This window comes from Eleutherodactylus coqui, chromosome 2, assembly GCF_035609145.1.
Source record: "Eleutherodactylus coqui strain aEleCoq1 chromosome 2, aEleCoq1.hap1, whole genome shotgun sequence".
Classification (NCBI taxonomy): Eukaryota; Metazoa; Chordata; class Amphibia; order Anura; family Eleutherodactylidae; genus Eleutherodactylus; species Eleutherodactylus coqui.
The window spans coordinates 171,037,218-171,053,714 of NC_089838.1; the positions used below are offsets into that span (position 1 = coordinate 171,037,218).

The 16,497-nt window shown below is 45.8% G+C and overlaps 1 protein-coding gene across 7 annotated transcripts in view; it reads right to left on the reverse strand.

Annotated features, from left to right (window-relative positions):
- Positions 1-2,206, reverse strand: part of KIF21A (kinesin family member 21A) — a 139,790-nt gene extending 137,584 nt beyond the window's left edge. For all 7 annotated transcript variants that reach the window (XR_010790323.1, XM_066591909.1, XM_066591911.1 and 4 more), the window contains exon 1: positions 2,047-2,206. Coding sequence is in view for 6 of the 7 variants with exons in the window: in XM_066591909.1 (XP_066448006.1) it covers positions 2,047-2,090 (44 nt within the window). In the remaining variant the exon portion in view is untranslated. The remainder of the gene's footprint in view (positions 1-2,046) is intronic.
- Between the last annotated feature and the right edge of the window lie 14,291 nt (positions 2,207-16,497).

Below are 16,497 nucleotides of genomic sequence, written 5' to 3' on the forward strand. Positions count from 1 at the left end.
TGCGCTGATGGTTAATTAACCAATCACAGCCACTCATTGAATGACTGTGATTGGTTAATCCAGCACCGGCTTTCATTGGATGACATAGCGCTCAATTACCCAACCACAGCATTAGTTTGCTAGAGGCGGAGTATTTAAACCCCGCTTCCAGGAAGTACTGCTCTGTCAGCGTGCAGGACACGGAAGCCTGCAGCAGCGACGGAGACCAGCATGAGGGACCGGACCAGCGGCTGCTGGGCGAGTATTGGTTTTCTTTTTTTTACATGTAGCCTAGCTGGGGCTTATTTTCAGGGGAGGGTTTATATTTCAAGTGTCCCCCTTTTCAAAAATTGGGGTAGGGCTTATTATAGGGGAAACACGGTTGCACTGGATGAAAGAAAAACTCAGGATTGTGGACCTCATTTATCAAACCTGTTTAACAGTAAAACAGTATGTTGCCTATAGCAACCAATCACAACCTAGCTTTCATCTTACCACGTCTGTACAAGAGAAGCTGACCTGTGATTGGTTGCTATGGGCAACAGAGGCCAGTTTACTACCAGTTTTGATAAATGAGGATTTTTGTCAAGCATCGAGAAGGTCCCGCTAAGGACCGCGCATCCAGTACTGTATCAGGCCGTATTCACACGGCTGATGTTCTCACGCGTTCTGGCCATGTCTGAGACGGATAGGTCTGACAGGAAAATGAATGAATGGAGTTGATTCACATGAGCGATTTTCCACTTGAAGTGATTTTCCACACTTGGACAGTCAGGCCATGTCCCGTTGTCATGCCAACCTCGTAATGTGTGGTGTCCCGTGCAGCACACGGATCGGGGGTCCCTTTGCGGTTCGATGCAGAGTTGCACCCCAGAATCTCAGCCATGTGAATACGGCCCAATGACTTTCTATGTATCCTTATAAAGTGCAAACTGTCCCACAACTGAAGCCAGACAAGAATTTGCCACCAAAACGCCTGATTGTATCCCCGGGGACGGTCGCTGTCCTGGAGACGTGTTGTTCTCAGGCGAGGCCACATGTCATATGTCAGTGGCCATAATGTGCGACGGCCCAAAGCTGGATGTTGGTGTGCTGAAGGCCAGCATTACCGGTCTGTATACCTGGACACGTTGGGCCGGTTCCTGTATCCCCAAGTAGCCCAACTGCAGCCTTACATCTTACACCAAGACAGTATCCCCCACATTGGGGTCCTTTCAATAACTCCTTCCCAGGTTCCCGGATGGGACGCTGCGGACCAATTTGGTGGATGTTCCACTCATCAGATCTTACTCCGCTGGGGTTCCATGGAGGGCCAACAACGCGGCACGCTTAGAGGGCTATTAGCATGATGAGACATTTAGTGCTGTTCTTACACTCCCCGTAGTTCCACCTTCCTACCAGTCACCTGTACCAGCAAACTGAGGAGTGGGGGGTTAGCCCAGAACACCTGGCACAACGGGCCCTAATGTGTCCATAAAGGCAAGACAGCGGAGATCTACTACTCCACCATACTCCAGCGCCCTTACTCAGCAGGTCACTTCCATGCAGAGGATAAGCAGCGGCTGGGCAATGTAAGGCGCCACTTATCTCCATGATGAAGACAAAGGAGCAGGCAGTGTAATGCCCACCCTGGAGGGATCCTCGTGTCCCATCCTACCTAGAGCCTGCTTTATATTTAGGGTCACCACACCCCATAAGCAGAGGCTAACAGGGCAGATTATAGAAGAGACCACAGATAATAGGAAGCAGTGGTTACACTTCCCATACAGGAGGGGGGAGGTAAGGGGGCTCCATGGGGGGGATGTGAGGGGGGCCATGGGGGATGCTATCAGTGAGGTGACATCTGCATGCAGCAGGGACAATGTGGTCAGCACTGTCCCCCCTCCCCCCTGCAGCCGTGCGGCCCGGCAGGTGCAGCAGTGCGGGGAGCGGCGGCCTGCTCAGGTGCTCCGCATCAGTCAGCAGGACCAGGGACAGCGGGCGGCCGGCTCCCCGGCGCAGGTGCACGAGCAGCGGCCACACACAGGAGACAGAGGGCAGACAGCAGCGCCACCGCCACACACCTACCGGAGGGCGACCCGCACCGAGCTCTCGTCCTGCGTGCCCGACATGACGCCCACACTGCCCGCTGCGGCCGGAGGTCTTCACAGCTCGTCCCCCTCCGCTGCTGCCATCTAACGCCACCTCAGAGAGCCCCGGGACATCGTCAGTGTGATGAGCCGGGAAGGCGGAGCTACCGGGGGGAGGACAGGAGAGTTCACACACACAACAACACCGCCCCCTGCTGGCGGACCGCCCCGACGCGTCATCGGCCCGGTCACCGCGTCACCTCACTGGGACTGCGGCCGCTGGCTGACGTCATGTGGGACGCGGTGACGTCATCCTGATTTGACTGCACAGCGCTGTCCCAGCTGCTCCCCGCGCTGAGCCGCTTCAGCTGCAGCTCTTCCACCTGGCGGCTCCCTGCTGGGGAGGGGGAGAAGGCGGAGGCGGCTGTTAGCAGCACAGGGGCTCATTATTTGGGGGAAATATTTTTTTTAGACGTTTTCAAGATATATCTGAAAAAAAATATTGTGGCATTAGTTATCTGGGTTTATAGAGTAGTTTTACTGAAACTGTAAGTTTTATTAGAGTATATAGTATTGTGATTAAATAAATAAATATTACCAAATAAATTATACTATCTTGTTATCCGCGACTTCATCCGCGTGGAATTTGTATTTTTTTTCATCTAGTCTGTGTTTTGCTGTATATTGAAACGTACAAAATTGAACTAGTGGAAGCCGTCCGTGCGGGAATCCACAGAAAATGGAGCATGCTGCGTTCTTTTTTCTCTGTGAGTGCGACCTGCACGGCGCGATAAAATGACATCCGCAGGTATTTACCGTATATACTCGGGTATAAGCCGAGGTTTTTAGCACATTTTTTTTTAAGCTGAAAAAGCCCCCCTAGTATATCCTCGAATCTATATAGCTCGGCTTATACTCCAGTCAATACGTTTTACCCGTTTTTTTGTGGTAAAACTTCTTGACTCGGCTTATACTCGGGTCAGCTAATACTCGAGTATATACGGGTAATTACCTCTATAGGCATATTGAACTGCAGTCTTGCCCGGGGACATGAGGCCGAAGCGTTTGCTGTGGATCCTTATAGATCGTCATCACAAATGCTATTTTTAGAGGGAATTGCGGCCTTTTGAATTGAAAAGACAAATCCATCTATATTACCGGAATGTGTGGAATTAACCACTTTCTCCTTCTGCTATTCCACTCATAATAATGGCTCTTACAATATGTCGCCCCAGGTGTGTAATTTGTAATCGGGTGCCGTTGCACAGTTTTGGCACATCAAGATTAGGTATTAATTGGAGCGGGGCACCAACTTTTACCCTTCGTTTATGGAAGGCCCTGCTGACAATTCCACTGTACAAGGTATGAGGGGACTTGTTCAGTGTCCATAACATCATCCACCCACAGACACTCTACAAATACTGCTTCCCCTTGTGAAATCATTTCTCACTCATCCGTCCTACAGTCTCATTAGTTGGTGCCAAAACTGCCCCTTGATACAAGGGGCTTCTGATAAGTCTTTGGCTTTATCCAGAAAGAAACGAGATGGGAAGATGAAACTTTACATTTATACCACATACTCTCCTCTGATGTCAACACACTTCTTACATCGGTATTCCAAGTTCTGTAAGCCTTGCAAACAGAAGGATTTTGGTTGTGCCTCAAACCAGTCATCCGTAGCAGCCATGGCATCAGAAATGGTGTGAAATTTGGTAGCCTTGAGGTGTTTCTTCAGGTTTGGAAACAGATGATAGTCGGAGAGAGCTATATCTGGTGAATAAGGTGGGTGGTCAACTGGCTAGAAGCCTAGCTCCACCAGTTTTGTCGTGGTCGCTTGTGCAGTGTGAGCGGAGGCGTTGTCTTGCAGGAACAAGATTCCTTTGGACAGCTTGCCGCTCCTTTTGGCCTTCAGAGCTGCGTTCAATTCCTCCAAAAGTTCAATGTAATGCCTTGCATTGATGGTGGAACCATTTTGAAGATAGCCCACTAGCAGCACGCCCTCCTTATCCCAGAACACAGGCGCCACCATCTTAGTGGCTGATTTTTTTTGCACCCTGAACTTCTTTGGGCGAGGAGAACCACTGTGCCTCCACTCTTTTGACTGCTCCTTGGTTTCAGGGTCATACAAATAAATCCAGGTCTCATCCATAGTGACCAGTCGATCCAGGAAGTTCTTATCAGTCCAGAAACGCTGACAAATGGACCGGGAAGTTTTCACTTGCATGCTTTTCTGATCTGTAGTCAAACATTTGGGGACCCACTTTGCAGATAGCTTCTTCATGTTCAAATGTTCATGGATAATGACACAAACACGTTCACCAGAAATCCCCAGGATGTCTGCTATTCCATTAGCTGAAATTGGCCGATTCTCCAGTATGAGGTTGTACACAGCATCGACGATCTCCAGACCAATAACCTCACTCGGTCGTCCAGGACGTTTCTCACAATTGGTGCTCAAGTGGCCTGTTTTAAATTTGGCAACCCAGTTCCTAACTGTAGAATATGAAGGTCATTGATTCCCCAATGTCTGCGACATATCACCATGAATATCCCACTTGGACTTTCCTTGCAGAAACAAGAATTTTATCACTCCTCTGCTCTCATTTGCTGTGAATATCGCCTTAGACTCTGCCATTTTGTTTTCCCGCGTGCCTAGATCACTGTTGCCATAAGCTACAAATACAACATTTTGAAAACATATATTACATCACATGAAAGCCTTATGTGTCTAACATTCATTACCATAGAAACAAAAAAAGAACACAAAGCCAAAGACTTAGCAGCCCCTCGTACAACCCTTCTTTATTCCTAATAGTGGGTTGTAGTTGAGAATAAACCTTGCAGAATCTGTCTGTCTGTGTCATACAACCTAGCTTTCATTTCCTATACTGCTGGGGTAATATGAAAGCTGCGCTGTGATTAGGGTCTGCCACCTGGCCGGTAATTCATTGGCCTGGCCGGTATTTTTTTTACCGGCCATATTACAGGCCGGTATTTTTGAATACCAGCCCCTACCGCCCATCTGACACAGAGGTTGGCATTCTCAGTGATTCCCAACCGGGATGCCACAGCTCTCCGTTGGTAATCACACCCGGGGGGGGGGTCTAATACTCATCTACCGCCAGCGTTCCAGTGCACTTGCGGATCCCCGTTGCTTCTACAGGCTGCCATGATGTCCTCCGTGCCGCAGAGCAGTTCTTTCTGAAAGCGGGGTTTGAATTCCCCGCCTCCAGCAACGATAATGCTCTGATTGGCTAGCCAGCACCGGCATCAGTCAATTCGAAGCTGGCGCTGGGTTAACCAATCACAGCCATGCAATGATGTCTCTCGCACGGACAGCTGCTTTTGTGGTGTGTCGCGGATACGTGGGAGAGCAGGCCATTTAAAAAAAAAAGGTGTGTGCTGCACACGCGCCTGGCAAAAGAAAAGAAGGTCTGGCCGTGCTGGAGGGGAGACCCGCAGCGTCTGGAGAGGTAAGAAAATGTATTTTCCTGTCCATGTCTGCGGGAACGGCTGGATTCCGCTGCAGGATTCAGCAGTGGAATCTGTGCCTGCAAGTGGACATGAGGCTTTAGGCTTTGCTCACATCCACGCCGGGGGCTGTGATCTGTTCAGAGCAGATTAGTCCGGGAAAATGCTGGAATGCATAACAACGCTGGACGGAACCCATTGTAGTCAGCGATCTGCAGCAAAATCTGCACATGTGGATTTCAAAACCATCGACTATTTTTTTTCTTTTTCATACTATTCACAGCAAAATCTTTTCAGATTAGCACAAAAATCTAGTTTGGAGCAGAGGTGTGTGGTAGATTTCCCTGCATTTTTTGTGGATTTTCTGCAAAAATGTTCCCCTTACTGCAGTTACAGTGGTTGCTTGGTATAATGGGGCTGATCTGGCGAGCCATGAATGGGGTGGTCTACGGCACCCCGTTGTTATCACATTAGCAGTTGGAAATCAAGGACTTTGTATTGTATCATATTTTAGCATAGTGGTTTTCTTGTGTATGCCAAAAATAGCCGCCTTCAATACACAGAGGATAGAACCCACTGATTTCAATTAGTTCTTTTACATGCATGCATTTTCCTGAGCCTTTCAGTCGCGCAAAAGATAGCCGCTCTATTTTCCTATGCATTTGCGCACACAAAGTCCACATAGGAGGCAATAGAAATGCGCACAAAATATGCTAGGAGATGAGTTAAACTCTGCATAATCACACAGAAAAAAGCACACATCTGCAACTCATTAGACTAATTAGCTATTTCCATCTGTGCGTCTTTGTTTGCTGCACGTAAACGATCTTACAGTAAAATACGCCAATGTGCACGCAAAAAAGCATAATTCATTTTGCAAATACGCTGCATTCAGGTGTGCGCAAATACGCATATGCTTGTGTGAAGGGGGCCTATGTGTCCATCCCTGCACACACCAACATCTACACACAGATCACTAACTTTCACCAAGTGCCCCATGATGAGCGCTGAAGCATTCTTCTGGGCCAGCAGAACTTTACTGCATGTATTCTCAACTTGTAAGAAATCACCCCAAACAGTTCAAACAATCCGTGCTTACAGAGGTAGAGCGCACTTAAAGCTCCTTGGAGCACCTGATAAAGTGCTATCCTTGTGTGTAGTTCTCCTTGAGGGCTTGTGTAGTGAGCAGCTAATCTTGATCACCGTTTCTGATAAGGAGGTAATGCTTTCTGTGAGTACAGTGAGGCATGTAGAGACCAGACTTTAAGGTGCTTTTACACCAAGCGAATTATCGTTCAAAAAAGAAATCGCTGGATTGCTCGAATTTGAACGATAATTGTTCAGCGTAAACACGGGCAATGATCGAATGATAAATCATTCACTTATTTCATCGTTAATTTCATGCAAACATGAAAATCATTGTTGGCTCATTCATTAATTGTTCGGTTTAAATACTGATGGTTTAGTCGTTCTCATTCACTGATACAGTAAATGTGGACAATTTAGCGAATGACTTCTCTGCCTCTAGAAACAGGCTGCATGAGTGACCAAGCGAGCTCTGACATCATTTGCGCGTGCGAATGATAAATCGTTCCATCTAGAAGCACCCTTACGTTGAAACAGCTGCTCAGTTATGGTGTGATGAGTTCATGGAAGTTCAGATTTAGCATTTCAGGAGGAAATCATGTTAGTAAAAGGGATGTCTGATTAATTCATTGATTTCCTCTTTCTACTGAGATAGACTTTGTAATATAGTACTGATGCTTCCATTCTGCTATCTGGCAGCACACCAATGATCTGTGATGTCACCGATTCATCCTAGCTCTGGCGTCCTCTTTGCAGACCATGTGGGCGAGGAGCTGACTGCAATGCTCTGTACTGTACACACCTAACGTTATATAAACATGGGTCGAATATCTGCGGGAAATCTAACACAGTTTATCAAGGCACTTTATTATGGCACACACTGGCGACCCAGGAGGTGGGAGTACCTATCCCCCGCCCCCCCCCCCCCCCCCCTTCCTGGAGAGTAGTAGTTAGAATAATCATAAATTATGTCAAAGAGAGAAGTTCTGGATATTCTGCTAGAATTCAATGGTCTTTGGTCTGAATAAAAGTGCTGAATATGTACATTATTGGAATATTTCATTTTTACTTTTATGACTAGAATAAAGAATAGTTAATGAGTTTTAGGGCTCATTCACCGATCGTGTCTTCACAGTATATTATGCACACGATGCGCAGCCACATCATACGCTGCAAATGGAGTCAAAGTGCATGGATTTTCATTGATCCATTTACATTAGTGTGTAATCGTTGCGTGTAGATACACATGTGAAAAAGATCGCAGCATACTGCATTTCCCCGTATATCATGCAGGGACAGCCCTATTCTTTTCTACAGGTAGCATATGCAACGCTGTCCATACTCAATACATGGTGTATGAGACAGAGCGGGAAATTTAAAAAAAAGGGAAAAGTCACACTAAGGGCTTATTAACACGAGCGTATATCAGCCGGCGTTTCACGGTTGGCCAATATACGCACAAATTCGCACAATTTTCTCGGCAGTGTGAAGGAGCTCTTACTCTGGGATGTGTGATCACACCCTTACTGCTAGGCAAACATGATGCCCACCATTCTATGTTAGAGGTAACATGCCGGAAAAATTGTCAACATTGCCACTAGAGTTTATGTTTGGTTTAAGCACTTCACAACCATCTAATGTAAATGTGTATGGAGCCGGTTCGGCAGCCAGGTCCGATCCATACCCGGCAGCTATTAGCTGTTTCTGAAACTGCTGCAATCAGAGCTAACTCTTTAGTTGCCGCGGTCAAAGCTGACAGCGTGTCCAAACAGTCAGTGAAAGGGTGCATCGATAATCTAGTATGGCAACCCAGAACCTACTGAAGACTTGTGGGGCTGCAATACATAGATACCTATCAAGCCCTAAGAAATTGCTACACACTGCAGACTGCACTATTTTTCCATCCAAAAAAAACGGAAAGCTGAAGGAATGGAAGCAAACAAAAGTCTTTCCATCTGCTTTCTGTTGTTTTTTCGGGGGGGGGGGGGGGGGCGGAGGCGGTTGAAACCCCATTGAAATCAATGGGTAAACAAAACACATTCTGCTTTTCAGTTTTATTTCATAATAATAACTATTTATATAGCGCCAACATATTCCACAGCGCTTACAAGACAAGGGGAATAAAAACAAAACCACGGTTACATGAAGTAATCAATTGATGGAAACGGTAGGGGTGAGGGTCCTGCTCCAACGAGCTTACATACTACAAGTAATGGGGTGATACAGAAGGTAGAGGGGCTGGAGATGTGCACGGTATGGTGAGGAGGAGAGTTAGGGATACTAAACACAGACAATAGTCGAATTGGGCCTTATAGTGGCTGAATCGGTGTGACTGCAGGGGGCGGTTGATTGCAGCTGGCAGGGATTGCAGTCGGTAGGACAGGGAGCATGTTATCAGGGGGAGTATAGAGGGGTTTGGTTTAGGAGATGTGGTATGCCTCCCTGAAGAGGTGCGATTGTAGAGCACACCTGAAGTTTTGTGTGTCAGTGATTGCCCAGATAGCTTTTGGTAGCACGTTCCAGAAGACAAGTGCTGCTATGGAGAAGTCTTGGAGGAGGGAATGAGAGGTTCGAATTAAAGGGGCACTTAGTCTGATTTTGTTAGCAGAGTGGAGGGCGCGGGCTGGGTGCTGGATTGAGACGAGGGAGGCAATGTAGGGCGGCGCGGTGTTATGGAGGGCTTTATGGATAAGGGTGGTGAGTTTGAATTGGATTCTGTATTTGATGGACAGCCAGTGCAGTGAACAGCACAGGGCAGAGGCATCTGAGTAGCGGCTGGACAGGAAGATGAGCCTGGCTGCCGCATTCAGGATGGATTGGAGAGGGTAGAGTCTGGTGCAGGGGAGGCCGATTAGCAGCAAATTGCAATAATAGAGCCGAGAGTGGATGAGAGCAACAGTGAGTGTTTTTTGTGTGTCCACGGTGTGAAAAGGGAGTATTCTTGTGATGTTCTTGAGGTGCAGCTGACATGTTCGGTCAAGAGATTAGATTATGGGGTAGAGGAGAGATTGGAGTCGAATATAACCCCAAGGCAGCGCGTGCTGTCTGGGAGTTATGGTGGTGCCACATACTGAAATGGAGATGTCAGGATGCATTTTATGTCTCCAAAAACAGAGCAAAAAGACAAAAACCCTGAACTGAGCCCTATCGCAGGCATGAAAGCAGCCTTAGGGCTCGTTCACACAATCGTGGTTTTAGCGCAGTACAGGCGCATGAAAAGATTGCATCTGATAGAAGCAATGGTTTACTATGGAAATGTTTACATGAAGAAATTTTAGACCCGCAAAAAGCTTGCATCTAACAAAGATAGAACATTGAATGGCTGTGATTGGTTCATCGAGCGCTGGCTCTAATTGGCTGAGCCAGCGCTTGATGAACCAATCAGAGCAATCTCTTGCTGGAGGTGGGGTCTTCAAACCCCGTCACTAGCAAAAGATACTTTGTCGGCGATCATAAGGGCCCGGCAGCCTGCCCGGAGCTCCAGATAGCAGCAGGAGGGACCCGGTTGGTGCCGGCTAGGTGAGTATTTGTTTTTGTTTTTTTTTAGGGAGTGCAGTTAGCGCTGGCAAAAATGTGGTACTAAGTTGTCTCACGTTTTTAGCAGCGCTGAAACCACTGTCCATTCATTTCAATGCGTGACGCAGGGCTGAAAACAGCCAAAGATAGAACATGCATCACTGTCAAAGCACAGCATTGAAAACGCTGCGTTTTGACGCTTGTGTGAACAGCCCCATTGAAATGAATAGGAATGTTGTACAGTGTTTAGCGCAGCGCTGAAAAGGCAGCACTAAACATTGTACAAAAACGCCCTGTGTGAGGGAGGCCTTAGGCTGGCTCCTCACGGTCGAGAGAATCGCGGCCATTTTCGCCTGCTGCGATAGTTAGTAAAAAAGCATAATATAAAACCAATGATTTACCATGGTTTCATTCCCGTCTGCAATGTTTTCACTGATGCGATATAGAGGGGATAAAGAAAATGTGGCTTGCGCGATGTGCGTTTTGTTTTTTTTCATCTCCTATGTTTTCCTATGGAGGCTTCTTTTTATCGCATCGCAATGCTGCAAAGTGCCTTGTGATGCAATTTTTTTAAACATTCCAAAGTCGCATTAATCACTGTGACAGTAGGGTTCTTTTTGAACTTAATTACTTACACTGGGAAGAGCCCACTAACTATTATTCACTCTGTTAAAAATTGAGCTCACTGACAAACATACACAGATATATATCAATCTAAATAATCAATTTACGATCAGTAAAGTATCAACAGACTGTGGGGGAATAAATCAATTTCTGCACGACACACAAAAACAAGTTGATCGTGCATAATCTATATACTGTTTGTCCACTAAGAGAATCCATTGATATTGGAACTACAGTGTTGATACTTTACTGATCGTAAATTGATCATTTAGATTGATATATATCTGTGTATGTTTGTCAGTGAGCTTAATTTTTAACAGAGTAAATAAAAGTTATATTTTATGTTTACAATTAGTTAGTGGGCTGTTCCAAAGTCACATTGACTTATGCGATAAACAAATTGTGCGATTTAATTTTTTTAATTTTATTTATTTTTTTAAGATTCTTTATTTAAAATTTTCAATTTCCATACATTAACGTTTTGCCGCAGTTCTGCAGCAACAGCGAATTTGGTACAATATCTCCAGAGTCCGTTCCACAGCTATAGCTATTCCAATAGATAGCAAAAGAATAATGGGAGAGGCTAAATTTCTGTCTAATAATCGTCAAAATTCCGTTTTCTCCCACCTCTAAACTCTCTCTATCTGAACACAAAACACATTTATAACAGCCTTGTCCTTTTCGCACATACATATAGCATAAGGGGGACAGACATATATGGGGAACTACATGTATTGGGAGGGAGAAGAAAAGAGAAAGAAAAAAGAAAAAAAAGGGGGAGAAAACCACTATCCAGTTCAGGAACTGTACAATAGCCTGTACTCTTCAGTGTTCTGAAAATCTATCCAATAATACCAGGTCTTTACAAATTTGTCTTGCATACCTCTTCTTGAAGCCGTGAGGTCCTCCAGTTCCATAACCCAGTTTACTGTATTAAGCCACATCTTGATGGTGGGTGGAGATGTCTGTCTCCAGAGTCTGGGGATGCAAGATCTCGCTGCACCAATAATTGGCACACCACTGACTTTTTATAAGTTGAAAGTGGGACGTCGCAGTGATGCAGAAGGAAGAGTGCTGGCGATTTTGGTAAGACGCATTGAGTGAACTTAGAGGTAATTTGCCATGCCTCCGACCAGAAGTCCGCGAGCACCAGGCAGTCCCAAAAGACATGTATTAGCGTCCCCTGTTCAACCCTGCATCTCCAACATAGAGAGGGGACCGAGGGGAACATCTTGTGTAGGCGGGAGGGCACCCTGTACCAGCCTGAGAGGATCTTAGAACCCGACTCCTGTACCTGACTTGATATGGAAGCTGAGTGCGTCACTGCGAAAAAATGTTCCCTCTCCTCCAGGCTGAATGTGATATTAAGGTCTTTTTCCCATTCCTGTAAAAAACTTGGGGGCGCAGCCTCTGTTTGTGTATTTAGGATACCATACATTCGTGATAGTGTATGCCTGGAGAAACCCTCTTCGCTGCACGCCATCTCAAATTGCGTCTTGGCGTGGGAGAATGAGCTTGTATGGGGGAGAGACCAGAGGAAATGTCTCAATTGAATATTCTGGCCCTCATGCAGAAAATGACCTGCTCTGAATCTGCCACCCGTGAACTAATCACAAAATATTTTGCTCTCATTACCTGGAGGGAATTCCGGGTTGCCAAGAATTGGATACATGGGAGAAGGTCCGGGGAAGACGCCCGCCCCTAAGAGGATCCTTTTTACAGTTGTCATCGTGGGGTGACCTGCTAATTCTACTGTGACCTGGACCTGTAGCCATGGGAGAACTAAAAGGGATATTGGTGCTGATACCTGTTGTAAGTCAATCCACTGTTTAAGGTCCCGTTGTCTGTGCCAATCCACTATGCGCATGAGAAGTGCTGACTGGTAGTAGTGGGGGAAGTTTGGGAGGCCCATACCCTCCTCCTTTTATGGTCTGGTCAGTGTGTTTCGGGCTATGCGCGTTGGTTTATTTGCCCAGACAAATTTGGACATAAGAGAGAGAGTAATTGCTGAACAAATTGTCTGGGTACGTGGATCGGTATTGCTTGAAACAGATAGAGCACTCTCTGTAGAATGTTCATTTTGAAGATGGCACACCTCCCGAACTACAAGAATTTAAATCCTGTCTGATCTTATTTATAAGTTTTGGCTAGTTTGCAGAATAAAGCTTCGCTACAGTTGGTGTGAGGTGGATCCCTAAGTATAAAATCTGATCTCTCTTCAAGGGGAATGAGAAAGAATCTTGAAGTTCATCCGCTAAGGCTTGAGGGAGCAAAAGGTTTAATGATGCTGATTTGTGGTAATTGATCTTAAAGTTGGAAAGTAGTGAATATCAATTAATTTCTGATACCAGATTTGGTAGAGAAATTTGCAGATTGGTGCTGAAAAAAAAGGTCGTCTGCATATGCTGCAATCTTATGCTCCGTACCTACCAGCGTTATCCCTCCTACATTCTGACTAGAGCGAATGTGACCTAGTAGTGGCTCCAGACATATAATGAAGATCAGGGACGACAGTGGGCAGCCTTGTCTCATCCCGTTCATGATAGAGAAATGTGTCGAGAGCTGACCATTTACTCTAACCGCGGCCGTTGGGCATGAATAGAGACTGGATAACCATTGTACCATATGAGGGCCTACCCCTATATGCAATAAAGTGGCAAACAGGAAATCCCAGTCCACCCCGTCGAATGCTTTGTCTGCATCTGTTGGCAGTAAGCAGACCAGGATAGAGAGTTTTTGGGCGTGATAAATCAAGTGGATAGCTTTTGTTGTACTATCCCTCGCCTCTCTCAATGGAACGAAACCTATTTGGTCTTTGTGAATCAGATGTTGTAAGTAGGGGAAAATCCGGTTTGCTGATAATTTGGAGAACAATTTTAGGTCCGCATTTAACAAGGAGATAGGCCGGTAACTCTGACACTGTGAAGGATCCTTTATGTCCTTTGGGAACACTGTTATGTGTTCCCTTAGGGTATCTCTAGCATTTCATTCCCCCGATGTCAAAGAGTTAAGTGCCCATAGAAAGAGGGGGGGGGGGGGAAGTCTCTGCAAATTTTTTGTAATATGGCAATTTGAGCCCAATTGGGCCAGTGGCTTTCCCTGTGGGGGACTCTGAGAGAGCTTTTGCCAGTTCATTTTGTGTTATCTGGGCCTCCATAAACTCTATTGCTTCCTGCGTAAACCTGCCCAAATTCGATTGTTGGAGATGTTCCCGGATCAATGTCCTTTAGAAATTCCTATCCTGTTCTGACTGAGGTGGTGACAGGTTATATAACGCCTGGTAGTATTCCCTGAATGCTTCCGATATCTGTTTGGGGATGTGCAGGATCCTGCCGCTAGAATTGGTAATCTGTGGGACATACTTCTTTTTCTGACATTGCGCAATGCCGGGGCCAGCGTCCGACAGGGCTTACTGTGAAATTCGAAAAAATGGCGTCTGCATTTTGCCAGGTTTATCTTTGCCTCATCTAAGCTTATCTTGCGCACCCTGTATCTAAGTTGCGCTATCTCCGCTCCATGTACGCCATCTAAGGTTGACTTGTGAGCAAGTTCCAGTTTCTGAATGCGCTCTAACAGTTCGCGCAACTGAGCTCCTCTCTGTTTTTTAAGGTGGGACCCGAGACTAATACAAAACCCGCGAATAACACCTTTATGTGCTTCCCAGATCATCAGAGAGTTTACTTTTGGAGTATTATTATGTTCAAAGTAACCTTGTAAGGCTGTATGTATCTCGGCTGATGCTACCGGGTCACGGATTAAAGATTCATTGAGGTGCCAATGCCACTCTCTGTTGTGTAAAGTAGGGAGTGACAGCGAAAGGGTAATAAGGGCATGGTAAGAGAATGTGATATTATCAATTTCCGCCGAAATGAGCTGTGCCAAGGAGGAATGGTGTATCAGAAAATAGTCGATTCTAGAGTACGTGTCATGTGGAGGAGAAAAGAAAGTATAATCTTTGGTAGTAGGGTGCAAGATCCTCCACGCGTCTATCAGCTGGTGCTTGTGGAGGGCTTTCCTGAACCTACGGTGTGCAGATAGCGGAAGACAGCTACCACTCCTAGAGGTGTCTATCTGAGGATCTAGGGGGATGTTAAAATTGCCCCCCAGTATCAGGGTGCCCTCCTTGAATTCTTGTTGTGCGATTTTTATCGTGGGCGGCAGCAGTACGATGCGAGATTATTCTAAAAAAAAGCATCAGTGACGCTCACAAATCGCAGTGAATAAAGATACAATTTTCTCGCGGCAAAATCATGATCACCCATGTGGAGCCAGCCTTACAGTGACAGAAATAGTCATTGAGTTCAGTGGGCCTTTTCAGTCCGTGTGTATTATTTATGCTTGGATGTCCTGCTAAGCCATGTATTTCCGTACAAACAATTCCCCTTCAAGGAGATTATCTGGAGCAAGGTTTTGAGCGTCTTTAATTTGATCCTCCAAACCTAAAGAAAGGCCAGTCACCACCACTCCTTCTGCTAGATTTGCAGCAGGAGGATCCTTGGAGATCAATGGGACAAAACTGTAATGACCCTCAGAAGTATTGGACACAGTTTTCCATTCATCCACTTTTCAAATATCTAAGGTAATATGCTCTGTGTAAATCCAGCTTGGAAAACTAACAAGCACCAGCTAGCTTGTTAAAGAGATCAGGGATGAGTGAAAGAGGATATGAGTTGTGGACTGTAATCTGGTTCATCTTCACAGATTCACGTGGTCTTTCCCAAACACAACGATCAATTCTAATAGCAATGGTCATGGCTTCTTCTAACGTACTGGTTATAGCATACTGATTCATCATGTCTTTGATCTTACAAGGATACCCTGTTAAGCTCCATTTAGACGGGAGAAATGTTGGGCAAACGATACCTGACACTCGTCCCTGCATACACTCGCTCTCCTTGTTGCACAGGAGCTAGTATCGCTGGCTCACTCACAGAGCGGCTGCTATTTACATTGAACGATGATCGTTTAGCTCATCGTACATCGTTTATGCTGCATAAATGATGGACGATGAGCAAATCGCTGATCGTTCAGTGTAAATGGCAACCTTTCAGTATTGAATGGCCGCTATATTAAGTCAATAGAGAGGAGCGGGGGAGCTCAAGGAGCGAAATCTCCTGCAGCCTCCCCGCTGTGAGCCAGCGATACTAGCTCCCGCGCAGCAGCACGAGAGTGAGTATGTGCGTGGACAAGTGTCAGGCATCATTTGCCCAACATTCGTTCCGTCTAATTGGGCCTTTACACAATTGACTTTTCAAGACCGGATCATTCCACCTAGTCTCATTTGCCCACTTGCAAAACTTGGCACAATAACCCCCACTGAACCCTTTCCCTGATGTGGAAATCCAATTTTACTTTCAGCTAATGAAACCTGATCTAGACGAAACATGTATTCACAGACATGAGAGTGTTAGAATTTGGCGGAAAAGTAAAGGCCCACACCTGCGGATCACTCAGCAGATGCAATATTATAATTCCACTTTTTTGAGACTTGTCTCCAGAAGATAATGCCCTTAACTTAAAATACAGTTTAAAAATTTCTCTAAATTAAATTTTGATGTTCATTGGAAAATCACTCTGGAAGATCCAGCTTAGGTTCGACTACCACAGCAGAAAATGACATACCTGGTTATGGTAGAGTCATCTTCTTTGCTGTGTGCATTATTTAATGTATGATACTTCCAGGAATAAATCTTGCAGCTGGTTCACCAAGGCTTGGACAGGATCCATTCCAGAACATATAGCTTCACTAGAT